This window comes from Rhodnius prolixus, unplaced genomic scaffold (genome assembly GCF_049639745.1).
Source record: "Rhodnius prolixus isolate KJV_2025 unplaced genomic scaffold, Rpr scaffold_9, whole genome shotgun sequence".
Classification (NCBI taxonomy): domain Eukaryota; kingdom Metazoa; phylum Arthropoda; class Insecta; order Hemiptera; family Reduviidae; genus Rhodnius; species Rhodnius prolixus.
The window spans coordinates 19650991-19669115 of record NW_027411604.1 but is presented as its reverse complement, the minus strand read 5'-3'; the positions used below and the strand labels follow the sequence as shown (position 1 = coordinate 19669115).

Genomic DNA, 18125 nt, shown 5'->3' with positions numbered 1-18125 from the left:
AAATACGTAAGTAATGTAAATAATTGTAATATAACAACAAATGTTTATAATAAATAAATTACTTTTTGTAGACTGTAAAAATGAAATTTTTAATTTTATTAGTTAATAAATGGTTGCAGAAAAAATAAAATATTTAACTCTAGTGTAAAGTATTTTCCTCACACTCGGCAATTTGCACTTGCACTCGCATCGCTTCGCTCGCTCGTGCGTGCAAACCCTGCCTCGCGTGAGGAAAAGTACTACTTTCCACACTTGTTAAATAAATAACTATTCCTTAACAGATTATTTCCTCTTTATCATAATATTAATAATTTTTCTTTTGTTGTAACGCTCGCAAAAATAGTATTATCAAAAACCCATGGACTGGATTTAGTGTAATTCCAAAACAGACTTTGCACTATGATAAAATAAATTTAATAAATTCGAAATTATGCATTTCTCTTTAAAACTTCTCAAATTAAGCAAAAATAAGATTTTAACAAAAAAAAAAAAAAAAAAGCCTGTGATTACTTATTTCAAGTGATCATTTTGATTAGGTAATAGGTTACGACAACCCTCTAAGTCACCTGCTATCCTGTATTCATTACATACTTTAGAAAGATCGTCAAATGCTTTCATTTGTCTGAAATTTAGAAGGTCGTAATGTTCTGAATATCCCACCATTGTCTTTCAACAAATCTTCTTTCCTGCTTAATAGGCCCCCCCATTCATTAAGTAACCAACAATCTCCACCACAATATCAGGAAATATGCTTCGGACATTGAATCTGAGAAACTAAGAAAATTAAACTGAGAAAGGTGTAACAGTTTATTGAAACTTATTTCCATAAATATACAAGAAAAATATTTACATTTTCTGAGTATTTACAGTTTTTTCTCTTTTTTTTTAATTTAAATTACGATAACACCGACATAATAATAATAATTTACTACATAAATTTTAGGTTATATTGTATTTTATTATTTGTTCGTCCACAACCCACATCTTTTGCAATAATGCAATTTTTTTTTTTTAATGAAACTATTTAAAAAAAACAGTAAACTGAACCAATGAAAATAAAAGAGCTTCTTTTATTTAGAAATACTTGAAACTCCAAAGATCGAAGTTAATAAGCAGATAGGAAAAATATATTATAATATTCAAAAAATTAATAATCATAGAGCTGTTTTCTTCATTTCATTTTGAAATAATATACAGGGTGGAACCGGATAAGTGACGAAAATTTTTTTCTGTTAAACTACATTCAAAATGTAGTACAACGCCGCCTGAACGAGTGTCCTATCTCTATCTGTTAGAAAGTTATGATTTTTTCAGGTTTTTTTCGACTAAACCCGACCTTACGTCATAAAAACACTATTTCTTAACTTGTGCCTCACTTATTTACATTTTTCACCTCATTTTCGGATTCAGCATTAAATTTCCTATAATAATAGATCATTTTCGTAGTTATTTAACTTTAATCAGATTCATTTATTACAATAAGAACGTTACTTTTTTTAGGAATTTAGAATTTTCATGAATTTTCAAAAATTAGCCTCTTCGACAAAATTGGTCTTAGAGGCTGTCAAATTTCTCAAAAACTGCTCCTTTTAATACTCTTTCCAATGGTATAATAATCAGTTTCAATAATAGCTGATTTCTTTAGTCTATTACTGAGAAAGTGCTGAAAAACACGGTGTTAGCGAAGGAAGCGTACTCGCATATCAATACTATTATTTATTAACAAAATCATTTCTTTAAGCGTGTAAAATACATAATTACTGAGTAATTATTGATGTATCATGTTCTCAAAATGCCGACCTCGATTCCTGACGCATAACCGAGCGCGTTTTCGCATTACTCCCACTGTTGCTGAAAACGTTCACCGAATAATGAGGTGGATCTCCGTCTTGTTGATAAATTAAATTTCTGCTAACGTGAGAAAGATTCAACAACAGTGGGAGCAATGCGAAAACGCGCTCGGTTATGCGTCAGGAATCGAGGTCGGCATTTTGAGAACATGATACATCAATAATTACTAAGTAATTATGTATTTTACACGCTTAAAGAAATGATTTTGTTAATAAATAATAATTTTGATATGCGAGTACGCTTCCTTCGCTAACACCGTGTTTTTCAGCACTTTCTCAGTAATAGACCAAAGAAAACAGCTATTATTGAAACTGATTATTATACCATTGGAAAGAGTATTAAAAGGAGCAGTTTTTGGGAAATTTGACAGCCTCTAAGACCAATTTTGTCGAGGAGGCTAATTTTTGAAAATTCATGAAAATTCTAAATTCCTAAAAAAATTAACTTTCTTATTGTAATAAATGAATCTGATTAAAGTTAAATAACTACGAAAATGATCTATTATTATAGGAAATTTAATGCTGAATCCGAAAATGAGTTGAAAAATGAAATTAGTGAGACACAAGTTGAGAAATAGTGTGTTTATGACGTAAGGTCGGGTTTAGTCGGAGAAAACCTGAAAAAATCATAACTTTCTAACAGATAGAGATAGAACACTCGTTCAGGCGGCGTTCTACTACATTTTGAATGTTGTTTAACAGAAAAAAATTTTCGTCACTTATCCGGTTCCACCCTGTATTGTTTGAAAAATTAAATTTTTATAAACTGTTATAAATTATAATTAGTTATATATAATATTTTTTTTTTTAATTTAATGTTTGTGTATATATAATATGTAAAGTGCATCTGTGCAGGAACAAATTATAAAAACACGTTATATTTAAGTTTTGTTCTTTTACTTTTTTTAAGTACTTTATCACAAATACATTTAGATTTAAAAAAGATAAAAATTAACTATTTAGCAAATCTAACGATAAAAATTAAAAAACATCTTTGAATTATCATTATTATTATTTTTTTTTTTTTTACAAAAAATGAAGGCATATTATATATTTATACATATTTTAAAAATTTTCTTTCATAACAGCCGCCTTTACAATTCCAAAACAATTTATAATAAGAGACCTGTTTTAAAGCTATATTACTTTTTAAGGTAATTTTTTAATTTTAAAATTTTTATTTTACAAATTCCTAATATTGGTGCACTCTTGTTTTCATTTTAAAAATATTTATTTTCGTAAACTATATTCTTTTAATGTTTTTTATATATATATTTAAATATATTTTTTTCTTTACATAATAATATTGATTATTCTTGGCATATAATGATACACATTTTGAAAATATTTTTTCTCCACAAATATGTGAAATTTCTGTCTTTTTTTAAATATATTTTTGAAAGCACTTATCTTCATTTATAATTTCTTAAACAATAAAAACTCTAAGTTTTTTTGACATATAAACAAATTTAATTTAATACCTCCAAAATTGAATAGTAAAAATTAAAAAAAAAAAAAAAGTAAAGACAAAAATTATTTAAGCTCTAAAAATTTTACTTATGCTAGAGACGCTAGTCTGATTTAAGTAAAAGGGCAATGCAATTTTAAAATTTCGGACAACAAGCATATCTTAAGCTATGCAAATTTATAAATATTTATTAATTATTACTTTTTAATTCCATACGGAGGATCAGATTTTCCTGAATCTTTAGCTTAGAAAATATTGCAAGGAGTAGAATTTACAATGGATAAAAATTCTGAATTCACATTTAATTTCTGTTAACTGGAGATAGTTATAATGTTTAATGAACTGATAATCATTTTTACCAACTTAAATGGCAAAGAAAACTTAAAGGGGCCTATTATAAAAATTCAAAGGAGCAAATTTTAAAAAGATAATTTCAATGGCCTTTTATTTATTTTAAAACACTTAAATTGTAGTAATAAGTAATAAATTGTAGTAATAAGTAATAAATTGTAGTAATAAGTAATAAATTGTAGTAATAAGTAATAAATTGTAGTAATAAGTAATAAATTGTAGTAATAAGTAATAAATTGTAGTAATAAGAAATAAATTGTAGTAATAAGTAATAAATTGTAGTAATAAGTAATAAATTGTAGTAATAAGTAATAAATTGTAGTAATAAGTAATAAATTGTAGTAATAAGTAATAAATTGTAGTAATAAATAAAATCATAATAAGAATATCTCATGCAACACCTAACACTTTAGATTCAGGAAAATGATTAAAAAATGAAAGCTGCAAAGCAAGAATAGCAGCAAATATAAAAATTTTGATTTAATTTCCACTCCATGCTCTCCACAATCTATTTTATTATGTTTTAAAGCACACAATTTTTTAAACCAACTGTGTACATAGTAAGTATTTTTCAATTCTAGATTTATCTTGAACTTAATAATACTGTATACAAAAAAAAAAGAAGAAAAATCTTTAAAATAATTAAGTACCTCTTATTTTTGGTGAAACTGTTTTTACTTTTTTAAGTACACCATGTTTTATTCCTTAATAATCGTTTATGGAACCATGCTTTATTTTTCTGATATTTCTTTATTTAGAGACACTCAAAAGAATTACGGTATAATTACTTATACTTCTTTGCATTAAAATTAATGAATTCATTTTTTATTTATAGCACTATAATTGATTAACTTTACATTTTAAACTTATAACTTTTCCGTGCCAAAATATATTTTCTTATAAAATGTGTGTTCCCCCTTCTTTTCGGTTTAATGCTGTGCAAACTGTGGTTAAAATAAAAGTTCACGCATTTAATTATTATTTTTTTTAATTAAGCAAAAGGCACCAATATTTAGAAGCTTATTTACGAGAGAGATATGATAGCTATACAGCCATAGAATTATTAAGAAATAGATTTTTAATTAGAAAACTTAGTTATGTGTACTTGCCAGAAAGAATTGCCAAAATTGTAAAAACAAATCACGAATTACGCCATTTACCGTCTCAATAAAAAGCGATGGTCAATATTGCACTTTTTTTTATGTAAATATTTTTTTTCAGATTTGCTATTTCAGTAAAAAGATTGACAAAAATAAAAAGTCGAGTGCTTCAGTGGACTCTTTTTGATTCCTAAGTTCATGAGAAATAGATATAGGCAAAGATTTTTTCAGTCAAAACTCTCTTAGTGATTCCTAAGAAATGGAATCTGTTGGTTGCTTTATACTTGATTGATTTTTAAATGTCCGGGAAAACCTCCTCTTGCTTTAACCGTTTAACAGCCGAGGCTATTTTAAAAGTTTAATCTAAAAAGAACTAACGTTCCTTTATTGGTTTTATCACAACAGATGGAGGCATTTATAGTAACTAAGCCAAGGAGGTTGAGGAATTCTCATTGGAATCATATGATCGGTAATTACCATAATCATTCTTTTGTCATCATTGTTAAATGGATCAGGTTGGGTCGGCTTAGATGGGCAGGACACGTGGCCAGAATGAACCATGATGAACTGCCTAAGAAGTTGATGCTGGCGCGACCTGATAGAGTTAGGCGGGTAGGCAAGCCCAGGCTACGATGGGAGGACTGCGTTAGTGAAGATTGTCGAGCCATTCTGCGGGTAGCTAATTACTGCTAATCATGGACGAGACTGATTGAGGAGGCCCAGGACTCAGCAATGAGTTGTAGCGCCCATGATGATGATGATAATTATTATTCTTTTGTCGAGAAAGACACCAGGTTTCCGCAAGCGAATGCAGAATTGCATTCAAAGACGATCAGTTACATCGCCTTAAAAAAATCACGTTATTCTTTATCTATTATTTGATCGGGGTTCACTCAATATCAGACAAGCAAGGAAATACAATGCACTAACAATTTGCACAGTAATGGTAATAAAAATGGAGATTCTATAAAACTATGGCAGATCAGTTGCCTAGACAACCATGGTTTGAGGGGAACTGTCACTAATAAATAGATTGTTACGACAATAAGCAGGCTGAGAGCGAACCACGCGGTGTGTGGATCGTATCTTCAATGGATCAACAAAAAGGTCCTCTCCCCTCTTTGCGTAGATTGCAATGAGGAGGTGGATTTCAAGCATATAATAATGGATATGTCCACGTTATGTAGTAGAAAGGAAACGAATGTTATACAGGTATTTAGATGCACCATTTCGCTACGAAGACATAATATTCTCCACCAACATCTATGTGCTTAAATCTATAGCAGAGCTAGCAATGAAATATGAATGTATTTAAAAGTTATAGCCGATTAGAATGAATGGAAGAAGATGATTAGAGAAGGATTACGGTGATTTTAATTTCGGTTAAGCTATAAGGATGGCAGCAACATAGAGTACTGATCCATCCATTAGCTGTATATAGTTGTATATAGTAGAGGGATGAATGTGTGAAGCGAATGTATTTATAAGTAAGAATGGAGAGTGAGTGATATTCTAGTGATAAGCACCTAGACGATGCTGGCTGTATGGCGAAAGCCAAGGCCAAAAAAAATTATTTCCCTGTGTAGAATACATCCAAAGACTCACTACTTGTCACAAGTGGCTACTGAATGGAACACTTACGCAGAATACTCCTTCTTACACATCAATTCGTCCACATTTCCTCTACAGACACCTTATACAAAACCACTAAGATACCTGCAGTAGACACATACACGACCTATATATCTGGCAAGGGAGTATAACTCACCCGTAACAGCAACAGTCTAATTCCTATCTACCTAAACATTTTAATGATCATAAAGTACGCCTTTCACTAACTAGGTGCTACTAGGTGGTAAAGATAATAATTTTGGAAACCCTAGAAGATTTTGTGCACTTAATTTGGATTGAAAGATCACTTAATGCGGATGGAACATTAATTTCTGTTATCTTCTTGTTGCAACAAAGAGGCATATCTATTATAAGATAATTTCAATGATCCTACATTCTTGATAACAGAAAATGATCACACTTTTTTTTAAATATGTTAATTCTTAATACATAGACTTTTATCAAAAGAAATTAACCTTCAATGAAGCTCGTAAAATTCATTTTTCTTTTAACGCAATATTACGGTGTTGTTTCTTGGGTTATTGGTAATGCAATTAACACATCATGTGTCGAACTACTACAGAATACTCTACCTAGGGAGAAATTTGGGCTAAAAAAAGAATAACATTGTTTACAGATAAATGAATGATGGCATTATATGTTTGGAGTAATAATATTTTATGTTAAAGACCATCCTTAGTAGAGGAAGCGTTTCTAGCTTTGGAAGGCCCAGCTAGAAGGATGGAAAGAAGACCAAGTACATGGTAACAGGTAGGAGTACACCAACCACGAGTCAGGTGACAATTGGCTGCTACAAATTCGAAAATGTGAACGAGTTCGTTTACCTGGGCTCCCTGGTAAACGAAGATAATGACGTGTTAGCCGAAATAAGGCGAAGGATTGTAGCGGCTAATAGATGCTACTTTGGGCTTCGGAAGCATCTGGGAAGTCACCTGATATCAAGGCAGACGAAGCTGCGATTGTACAAGTCCCTGATCCGCCCAATCTTGACATACAGCTCTGAAACCTGGACCACATCTAAAACAGATGAGAGAGGCCTCCTAGTCTTTGAAAGGAAAATACTGCGGCGAATTTTCGGCCCAGTGGGACAGGAATGGAGGCCTCGGACGAATCAGGAGCTGTATGTAATGTATAAAGATATAGATGTGGGTAAATTCATGAAGTTGGCTAGACTACAGTGGGCTGGGCATGTGATTAGAATGAGGGACGAGGACATCCCAAAGAAGGTGATGGATGAGCACCTCTATGGAGTTAGGAGAGTTGGGAGGCCGAAGCTGCGCTGGGCGGACGGTGTTGCAGGTGATGCTAGGTCGCTATTGAATATCCCCAACTGGAGGGCGGCAGCAAAGAGCAGGGCTGACTGGCGGAAACTGGTTGAGGAGGCCAAGACTCAGCAATGAGTTGTAGCGCCGTTGGATGATGAATATTTTATGTTAAACACCATCCTTAGTAAGAGAGCCAAATAAAGCAAGGACTGCAGTTACAAACCAGATAGCTTTAACTGGGGATTAGCTTTTCGTTTAGCATGTTTTCTATCTCAGAAAACCAGTAAAGTTGGACCCATTTGGCAGCTTTGCTTTCCATTATTCACACTTTTCATAATCACTTGATTACCAATAGCTAATATTACAAATGCTTAATTAACTTTTCTAATTATTCTTAAATGTATTCAAGACCAAAAAAATAAAGAATAATAATAAATCTAAGCATCTGAAGAATATTTAGCCATTAATTACTGAAATGATCGAGGAATCGGCAGAAGTATCAATTTCTATTTTGAGAGAAAAATCAGTGGATAGACCCCATGTTAATTATTTGTTACTTCTAAGAACGGACCAATAATATTGCAAGGCCTCTATTCTACAACAGTAAAAATTGCCAGTAAAGTCTGTTGTCCCTGAAAACTAAAATCAATGAATAAAATAATAATACTTAATCTTTCCGCAAGTACACGGCAGTACTATTAAAAAAAAACAAAAAACATTTTTATCTTGATAAGAAGATTTGGCTACATTAATTTAGAAGCAAACGATAAAAAAGAATATAGAAAAAATAAAAAAAAAACAAAGTAAATATGCTTTTTAACTTCTACAATGATTAGTAGTATTAGTAATTCACATAAATGATTAATTTTTCACTTAAGATACCCGTGTAATTTTTTTCCAACAATTTATTTGATGAAAAGTGATTTAGAAAAAATTTCAGTTTATTGCATGTCGTTAAACGATTAAACATGTTCAACTTTATGTATAAAAACAAATGCAACAAAGAAGAAATATAATTTCTTCAAATTTCTTGATGTCTTAATTTGTTAACTTTTACCTCACTCGCGTTTTTTTGAGACCTAATATTCAAAAGCTAATATTGAATTAAAACAAACCATCCAACTTTACAAAAAACATTTTCTGCATTCATTCAAATGATAGCCGGTATATTTAAGATTACAAAATAAATCATAACACATTATTAAGTAAAGGAATGTAGGAAACAAATATAGCAAGAAATCAGAAATTATATATACCAGGGATATTCTTACAAAATATGTATTTAGTAGTATGTCAGTGTTCTGAATTATTCAAGTCCTTTTTTTTTTTTATTTGATTATTTTCTTTTTAAATGAATATCAGCAAACCTGATCAATCATGAAGGCATACAACTAAAAATTAAAGCGTTAACAATTGTTATTCTGTTATTTGTTTTTATTTTTATTTTAACAGACAGTTTAGAATTAAAATTACATTTTAAAAAGAAACGTGAGCAATTATTTTAGTGAAAATGGATTAAAATTTTTAAATACAATACAAATAAATAAATATCATCAATTTTGTTTACAATTTAAATAAAAAAAAAAGTTTTACTGTATATTGCGGTCTACAATTCGGCGAAGCATTAATTCTCTGTTTAATAAAAATGTCAATTTAGAGGCACTTTTCTGGGAAGGTAAGAGCAGCTTAATACTTTTTTTTAATGCCACTAAAATATTCATCTGAACGACTTAGTTTTTTTTTATCAAAAGAAAAATAAGCAAGCTTTCGTCTGAATAAATAATGTTTAGAAAATTATGTAGTATCTTACGTTAAAATCTCTTTAATAGAATTTAAAGGAGTTTTTTTTAAAAAAAGATTATTTTCTAATTTAAAAAATAATAAAGTATTTTGATTGTATATTATATAAGATCCATATATAAGGAGCAACAGTAATTTTTAAATGTATTAATATTTAATTAGGAATTATTAAAAAATAAAAGAGTTGAAATAAATAAAAATAATGACCCTACAAAAAATTATTATAAAAAATAAACTACGTAACAACAAGTGAAATAAAGCTTGCAGATCATTAATAAATGATCCTAGTCAAAGATAAATAATCTATAAAACTATATAAACCTCTAAATTTAATTTTAATGAATAGAGTAAAAGCTTAAAATTTATAAAATAACAACTTAAAGAATACAACTGAATCGTCTGGTCCAGTAAATACGAACTTATTAGTATCTTAGATTTATAGTATATATACCACATTTACCAAGTTGCTTCAGTAAAAACCAGAAAGAAGTCCTTGTTCGTTTCCTTATTTCGCATTTTTGCAGGTTATTGTTAAAGCGCTTAAAGCTTTGAAATATGTTAGGTAAGTAATCGCCTATTTTTTCAGGCGGAGCTTAACGTCCAACTACCATTTACTAGGTGTCGCGGACGGTGGCGAACAGCAAACATATTTTACTATTTCTCATTTAACCATTAAATAAAATCCAAGGCCTAGAGACCGGGAATCGAACCCAGTACCACAATGCACATATTAGCTTTGCAGGTCTCGCCTCTTAACCCGCTCGGCTACCGTGGCGCCTCAAATATGTTAGGTAAAACTGCCATTTAATTATAAAATAAATATTTTGAGTTTAGTACGTTTTTACTTGCTGAATGTTTTTAACATTAACTTTACTTTTTAGAGTTAATTCAAAAGCTAATGTTGAATTAAATAAACCATCTAACTTTACAAAAAAACATTTTCTGCATTCATTTAATGATAAACGGTATATTTAAGATTTCAATAATACACAATTGTGTCTGGTTTTTCCTTCTACAAAACGCTTTTTGGGAAGCCTATTATGCACCCACACCATTCTTATATTAAGCTTGTTAAGGATTTCTAGACGATATTTGCACCTTGAAGACACAAAATCGGATTGGAATTGCGAAACCTTGTAATGAAAGGAACGTACAATTCTATTATATGGTACATGTTATTAAAACTGTCCGGTAGGACAGTTGTATAAGGGTTGATCGTCAAAAAATGCACGAAAAAGCGTAACGTTGAAAAACATTTTAGATTTAAGGAGTGAACTGTTAAAATTTCGTTCAGTTACCAATAAGGTTGTCAAAACGTTCTGAGTTCTGAAACTAAAGATTCTCACTACGAGTTTCAAAACTCTTTTAACAAATTCCTGGACCCTGTATGTTCCAACCATTCAACCTGCGTAAATGGATTTTTGAGGATATCCCACAATTCTTCTTGGGTTGGATGGGTTGTAGTTGTATTAACTGGTTACCCACAATAAAACCAATAAAGTATTTAAAATAATGCGTGTTAACAATTTAATTTTTGGCCCTTTTTTATCAAATATACAACTGCAAATACCTCTTAAGGTTTTATAATTTAGCGAAGGCAGTTTCAAGCTAGAGACTTTCAAACAAGGTACCTCCTAGACTCTTTCTTTTTTTTTCTTTTATTGATTCTTTTATTTATTTCATAGTGTATAATGCAGGATCTGCTTCTAGGCTACCAGTCCTAAAGTAAGGCCATAAGCCTTGGTAAACTCAATTAGGCAAAGTTCCGATTATTTTATAAATACTTTTATTTTTTTCTGTTACCATAGATAACTTGGCAAATGTAATGAATTTACTAGTAAATCTTAAAATTGACTAAAGTTCATTACATTAAAAATTATTATGCATCACAGAAATAACTTGTTTTATTTATAAAAAAAAAATTAAACTAATCTTAAGCAATCATCATTAACCTGAAATTATTCTGAAGTTATTTAAAAGTTAAATTTAACTTTTAATTTAACATCAACATCAGTGATAACGAATCACTTAACAAAATTTTCAAAACAATAACAAAAACAAAAATAATATTAATTATTTAATAAAAATATTAAAATAATTACATAATTAATATTAGTTAATTTTAATTCATGAATCATCAATAAATTTTGTAGTTTCTTTCTTTTACAAATGACAGTTTTATAATTTATCTTTGGGTAAATTACTATTTCGTTATTATTTGTTCAGTTTGTGCTTTAGTTATAGTCTTTTATCAGTAGATTCTTTTTTCTTAATTTTGTACAAGGAAAAAAATAATTATTTGGTCTTAAAAACATTTTTGTTTTTCAATATTATTAATAATATGGGCAGCATCTTTTATAAACAGTGAATTTGCATGAATTGTTTTTGATCAAATAAGTAAAGACACTAGATTGAAAGGAAATACCTGTATTGGAACTCTAGTAATTGTTTGAATTGAAAACGCATCTTGTGATTTAAGTGATTTAAGATATAATCATGTTAGGTTTGTGGTTTCATGAAACGATGAGTAATAGCATTTTTTAGGTACATCCAAATTCTATCTTGAATATAAATAGGTTTTTTTAAAAAAAAACTATGGACTTGTAAGAGTTTTTAGAGGTTAAGAATAATCATTGTGATCTCCAGTAGGCAACCTTTGAAAAAACATCTTATGGATAATTTGTAAGGGGTAGGTTGCAACAAATTTTATGCAGTAAAACAACTAAATTTTTACGCTACAAGAACTACTAAAACTCAATGGGTAAATAAGCTCGTCATGATCGCCGGGATGAAACAGGACACTATTCAATGTAACCTATTTTTGCTGAAGGTTTTAGATTAAAGAAGTCAGAATGCTACTGAGTATTCACTCAGTTCGACACCGAATAACCGTCCCTAAAGTAAATAGAGAGAGAAGTTTTATCTATAAACAAAAAAAATGCACACAAAATATTTGGTAAGAAATATACCCAAAAATGTAATTTTGACCACAACAGTTTCCACATAAAGATGTTTAAAAACTTATAATCTACAGACAATAGTATTAATGTAAGTTTATTATTTTAATCCCAACCAAAAAAAAAAAATTGAGTTTTAATCGAATGAAATGGACCCTTTTTTTCTTCTAAACACTTCAGCCTGGGGGTCCATGAATTAAAGATGCCCGATGGGCAATTGTCCACAACTTTAGCATATCCTCAAATGAAAAATTATGTGTACTTGATTAAGGCTCAATCCGATGAAAACATTTATTACTTTTCTTTTCAAAAAAATGAAAAGTTTTGCACTCAACTTCCAAAAAAATGTTAATAATTTGACTAATCTTCTGCAGAACCTGAGGTGCGATTTGGCAGTCTATTTTTTTGGTACATCTGAAGAGTGACTATTTATTTTCATCAGATAAGTTTCTAGTACTTGAAGTGGTAAAGAATAAAAATAATTCAATAACAAAAAGTAAAGAAATCGCTATTTTTCTGTATACTTGTCAATAAAATGTAAAATTAAATTAAATGTAATTATTGCACAGAACTGAAAATAGTAACTAATTAATTTTTATTTCTTATATCTTCCAATATAAATTTCAAATTGCCCGTATTTATTAGTGTTTATTTAGAGAGGAAATCACTTCATTTCGATTGATTTCTTTCGAAATAAGTTGTATTAGCAACAATCAACAGATGCCACAAATTGTACAATTAAAATAATTTTGTTTTTTCTTTTAAGAAAGAAAATTAATTGTTTATACAATAAATATACTTATGGATAAAATAATAATCATTAGATAAATGAAATAAATGGACTACAAAACGTAGGGTTTCACTTAAAAATTAATAAACATAAACAAAGGTAACTTCAATGGTAACATTATGAATTGAGTTTATCTTTTTTGGAAATAAAATTACATATATTATTATAATAATAACATTATCACATCCGTGCTTTTTCATTGTTTTTTCAATTAATTAAATTAAGCCTTTTCTTTTAATTAGTTTAGAATAATTAACTGTTTTAACGTAGAATTAAACACATTCAGAACAATATTTTGTTGCATTGCTAAAAATATTTACATAAATAACAATTTTTTTTTTTTTTCTGTACTTACGAATGAAACACCATTTATAAATGGGATCTCCAAACTTTTTTCTTTTCTATTTTTAAAGGAAATTTATTGTGAGCTATTTAAACTAAATATAAACACAAATCATAATTGGCGAATATATTTGTCGATAATTTTTAAAAAAATATTAAGAATTGAGAATTAAGAATTATTTGAAATAATTAAGAAAAGTAATTTAAATGTCGGTTCATTCTGAATTTACACTGAGTAGTCACTTATGTCCAACCAGAACAATGGCCATAAATTACTGTTTGTCTTTTAATAGATTCTAGTCCACTAGAATCGATAGATAGCCATCGATTTAAGTTGTGAACTCTGCAATAAAGCAAGTTGAAATAGATATTTAGTCAAATGTAGATAGTTCGAAAACTAATCCAAAATTTATTTTACATAGTCTAGTTTAGATTGAGGAGCTGTGAAAAAAATAATAATAACAAGAATATTTACTTAAAATTCTGAAATGATGTGATCACATGAAATTTAACTGCTTGCTACCAATCACCAAAAAAAAACCTAACTATTGTACGTTAGATTAAAAAATGCTTGCGTTAAGAAAGTATCGAGCCAAAATGTTGAAATTGAAAAAAATCCTGAATAGACTGTAATAAGGATATTAACCAAAAATATGACAGTTTGGAGAACCCTGACTCTAAAAACCTGGTTGCCAGCTGATGTCCCTCTGCTTATTTTTTATTTAATTATTTTTCTTTGAATAAAAAAAGGAAACGGATTTTTTTAAACAAATTTTTAAATTAAAAGAACTACTTTAGTGAAAAAAGATATTAAAAATAATGGTTTAAATTATATTCCTTCAAAAATATTTAAACATTGTTAGCCAGTTATTCTCAAATAAGTTCAACTTTTTTTTTCTAAGGATAATGTTGATGTCAAGACCAGCTTAAGCAATAAAATTTATATAGCGAAAATATTTTTTCCTGTAAAATTCATAATTTCTTGCTTTTAAACACTTTACATATGAAATGAATGTTTTAAACAGGATAAGTATAAGGTTTTTTTTTATATTGAAATTTATTATTATTATTAAAAACTGCTTCTTATAAATCATTTAACTACAAGCACGATTATTTCAATAAATATAACAGTATATTAACAAAATTTCAAAGAAATTTATATGTATATAAAAAAAAATATCATTTAATTCACTTTTCAATAAATATTTACAAAATCACTAGATAATAAATTCGTTGACTTTTTAATTTTTTAATTTTTTTTTTTATGCATTTGATTTTAAAAAACAAATAAATAAATAATTGCTATTTTCAAAGAAAGCAATTCGAATTTGTGGAGGCATTTTTTTTTGTTTTTTTTCGAGTCAAAGCACCTTTTAATTTCTAAAATTAAAGCAAAATATCGTGTGTTTTTTTAAAAAAAATTTCGTCAATATTATAATTAATTGTATTAATTTTATAAATCTATGTAATTTAAAATTGAATTAAAGGAAAAAAATCCACAGTAATTGGCATTACGATCAGTGAATTTATTTTAGAAATAAAATTGTATTTTTTAATTATAAAATTTTATTTCTCTTAATAAAGAGAAGTGTGAATTTTAGCAAAAAATGGTCCATACGATGCAGTTCTTAAAATATGTGAATATGTATACTTAATTTATAATGTATAACATATGTACAAATCCACAACAAAAAAATAAAAATAAATAAAATACAAAGGAGGCAAACCAGGAAAGTTATGAAAATCCTTTATAATGAATGAAGAAAAATATTAAAAATATAGCGTAAGCTGTTGGAAATATAATGCGAGCTATAACATCAATTGTCTTGGCCACTCGTATCGGATGTGGTGGTTCCTTCTTTCTCACCTTAAAAACAAAACAAACATTGAAACAGTAAAGTGAAATGATCTTAATTATTATATACCTAATTTGTGTGTTAAATTTAAAACTACATGTGAAGCCATGCACTTTGTACTAATACAAAAAAATTTGGTGAGCTTTCTTTTGATATTATTGTTCAATAAAAGATTTTTCATTAAAAACACAATAGTATTATGTTTTCTTCTATCTTTAATTGTATTTCGGGACCCTTCATAAATTAAAATGGTTGGAGCTTATGTATCAAGACCATATGAATAACCTTCCTATTTATGTGAATCTCAAAATGTTTGCTTAAATATTCGTTAATTGCTAAGAAAGTTTAATATTCTTAAGATGGAGTACCTGCAGCAAAATTGATAGTTAAAGTAACTTAAGGGTTTAATTCAGGAATGGCGCACCTTTTTGAGACGTGGGTCAAATTTTGTTCATTTTTTTTTTTTTTTTTAGTACTAGCACTTGGGTCACAATGCCCATTTGCATAAGAGCTGAGTTTAAAAATTTTAAACTGAATATTTTCAAAACTAAACATCTTTAAAATTCAGTTGGCTTAACGGGTAAAACGAGACGAAACAAGTGCTATGGAAGTCTCCTTTTTACAAACATAACTGAACAAAACCTTACAAAAGTGTGTTTTATCTGAAGAAAAATCTAAATATGGTTATTTGCTTTGGGTTGTCGATCTTTTTTAACAAACAAATTATCAGTAAAATTATACATTTTATTTGATATTTTGTAAACACTTTTGCTTTATTTCAAATACTAAAAAAGCATTTGTCGTTATTTGCGTTTTAGAACTGTAATGATCAAACTAAAGGTTATAAGATAACATTTAAATTGCTTTTGTGTCAATGCGTGATTGAAAAAAATACAGATAAAATATAAATTATCTACACAATTAGAAAATCTAAATCAACCCGCGTAAACAAACAAATGGTTGCCTAGCAATTGTGTGTCATGGTCATGGGTTCGCCATCACTGGTTTAAGTCAAGATTGACTGACAACTCTTAACAAAAACACGCTTGATCTATTAGATTCTCGGAAAAATCTTTAGCTTTGTATTATCCATAAAATAATGGAATAAGAATCTCTCTGATTTGAATCCAGTTGACAGGTAAACTGATGTCTAACATGTTCAAAGCTAATAAAAAATAAAACATATATCTTTTTTTTTTTATTGAACAATAAATGCGTAAGTCATTCTGCAAAATGTAATTGTAAAATAAAGACACGGCAATTATTATTTTTAAAGATTTATTGTTATTTCTTTTCATCTAATAAACTCACCTCCAATGTAGAATAAGGGCCGGATGTCACTGTCACGCAATTCTGTAATTCAAAATTGTTATTGTTGCCGTAATGACTTTTTGTTTAATGCTTTAATTAATTATCTTTTTTAAGCAATAAATTTCAAATAAATATGAACTTATTTTAATGTGTACAAAACAATAAATTAATATCGACGAGAAAATTACTTTTAATAAAAATTTAAAGAGTGCATGGCTTGTGAAGTATATAAATATGTATATAAAACAGAAGTAAATAAGTAAAACGTAAATATATAGAACATATAAAGTGTATATTATTATGTGCATTAAATTTCTGGATGTGCGTATAATTAAAATAAAACATTTCCACTTCACACTCCAACAAATAAATTGAACATGCAGTAAAAATTAATTAATGCGAATTCTTGAGTTAAGGTAGCCATAGCCAAATGCTAATATTATTTTTTACCATGTCTATTTTTTAACTTAGGACAACATTAGTAACAAAGAAATCACGAACAATCAGGGATTACAATAATATACTATAGTTAAACGTAAATTGTTATTGTGCTAAATTTTAATAGGATTTGTTACCCCTCTGGGATCTATTTTACTCTACAGTTATTTTTCAAAACTAATTCCTGAATTTAAAGTGAGAATCCATTTCGGTTACTCCACAAGATAGAACTAATTTTAATGAAGCTTTTTCTTAACTCTTTTTTAATGTCGATTACACTGATCGCTTTACTAACCATTATTTCTTAACGATATAAGTTAAGTTATTTACAAATAACTTTAACAAATCTTTTGGAATAATATCAGCCTTCAAAATAAAACCTGAGCTACTTAAATCAGTTCACCATTTGCAAACAAGCTCACTTAATAGCCACATAGTTTTGATATTTTGAATTTATAATAGTGGTTACTTTAATTTACAAATCTGAACTGTTTCCATGTTCTCATAATTATGTCATACTATCCAACATAAGAAGCTTCTAGAATAAGTAAATCTACTATCCATTTTTTGCTAGTAGCAAAACGGAGATCACTTTATAACCTTCCTCTCTCTTCGAGAGGAAACAAAATTATGATTAAAATTTATGCATTCAGATCAAACACTGAAATCGATCAGTTAATCGACTCTTCCTTTGAGTCATCAAAATTACCAAATGATAATCCCCAAAAAAAGCAGCTTTACTTTTATTAATCCTTGCACTCCACAAATAAGCGATACACTTAAACATTGTACTTATTTTAGCTATCCAGAAGTAAATAATTAACCACTCTAATAATTAAAGATAGAATTCGGATATTATTTATAAATAAATCCATTGGCATGAAATCTGCTTTTTAGTTCCAAACCTACTTTAAATATAACCAGACTTTTTGCCCTTTCACACCAATTTTCAATTAACGCCTACA

General features: G+C 28.5%; 1 protein-coding gene across 11 annotated transcripts in view; it reads right to left on the bottom strand.

Annotated features, from left to right (window-relative positions):
- Positions 1–783: 783 nt before the first annotated feature.
- Positions 784–18125, bottom strand: part of pHCl-1 (pH-sensitive chloride channel 1) — a 300587-nt gene continuing 283245 nt past the window's right edge. For 5 of the 11 annotated variants that reach the window (XM_074128592.1, XM_074128594.1, XM_074128597.1 and 2 more), the window contains 2 exons: positions 16723–16764; positions 784–15422 (listed from right to left, as the gene is read on the bottom strand). In XM_074128592.1, the coding sequence (XP_073984693.1) occupies positions 15291–15422; positions 16723–16764 (174 nt within the window). In that variant the 3' untranslated portion in view covers positions 784–15290. The remainder of the gene's footprint in view (positions 15423–16722; positions 16765–18125) is intronic. The other 6 variants (XM_074128593.1, XM_074128596.1, XM_074128598.1 and 3 more) reach the window with 2 other exon arrangements.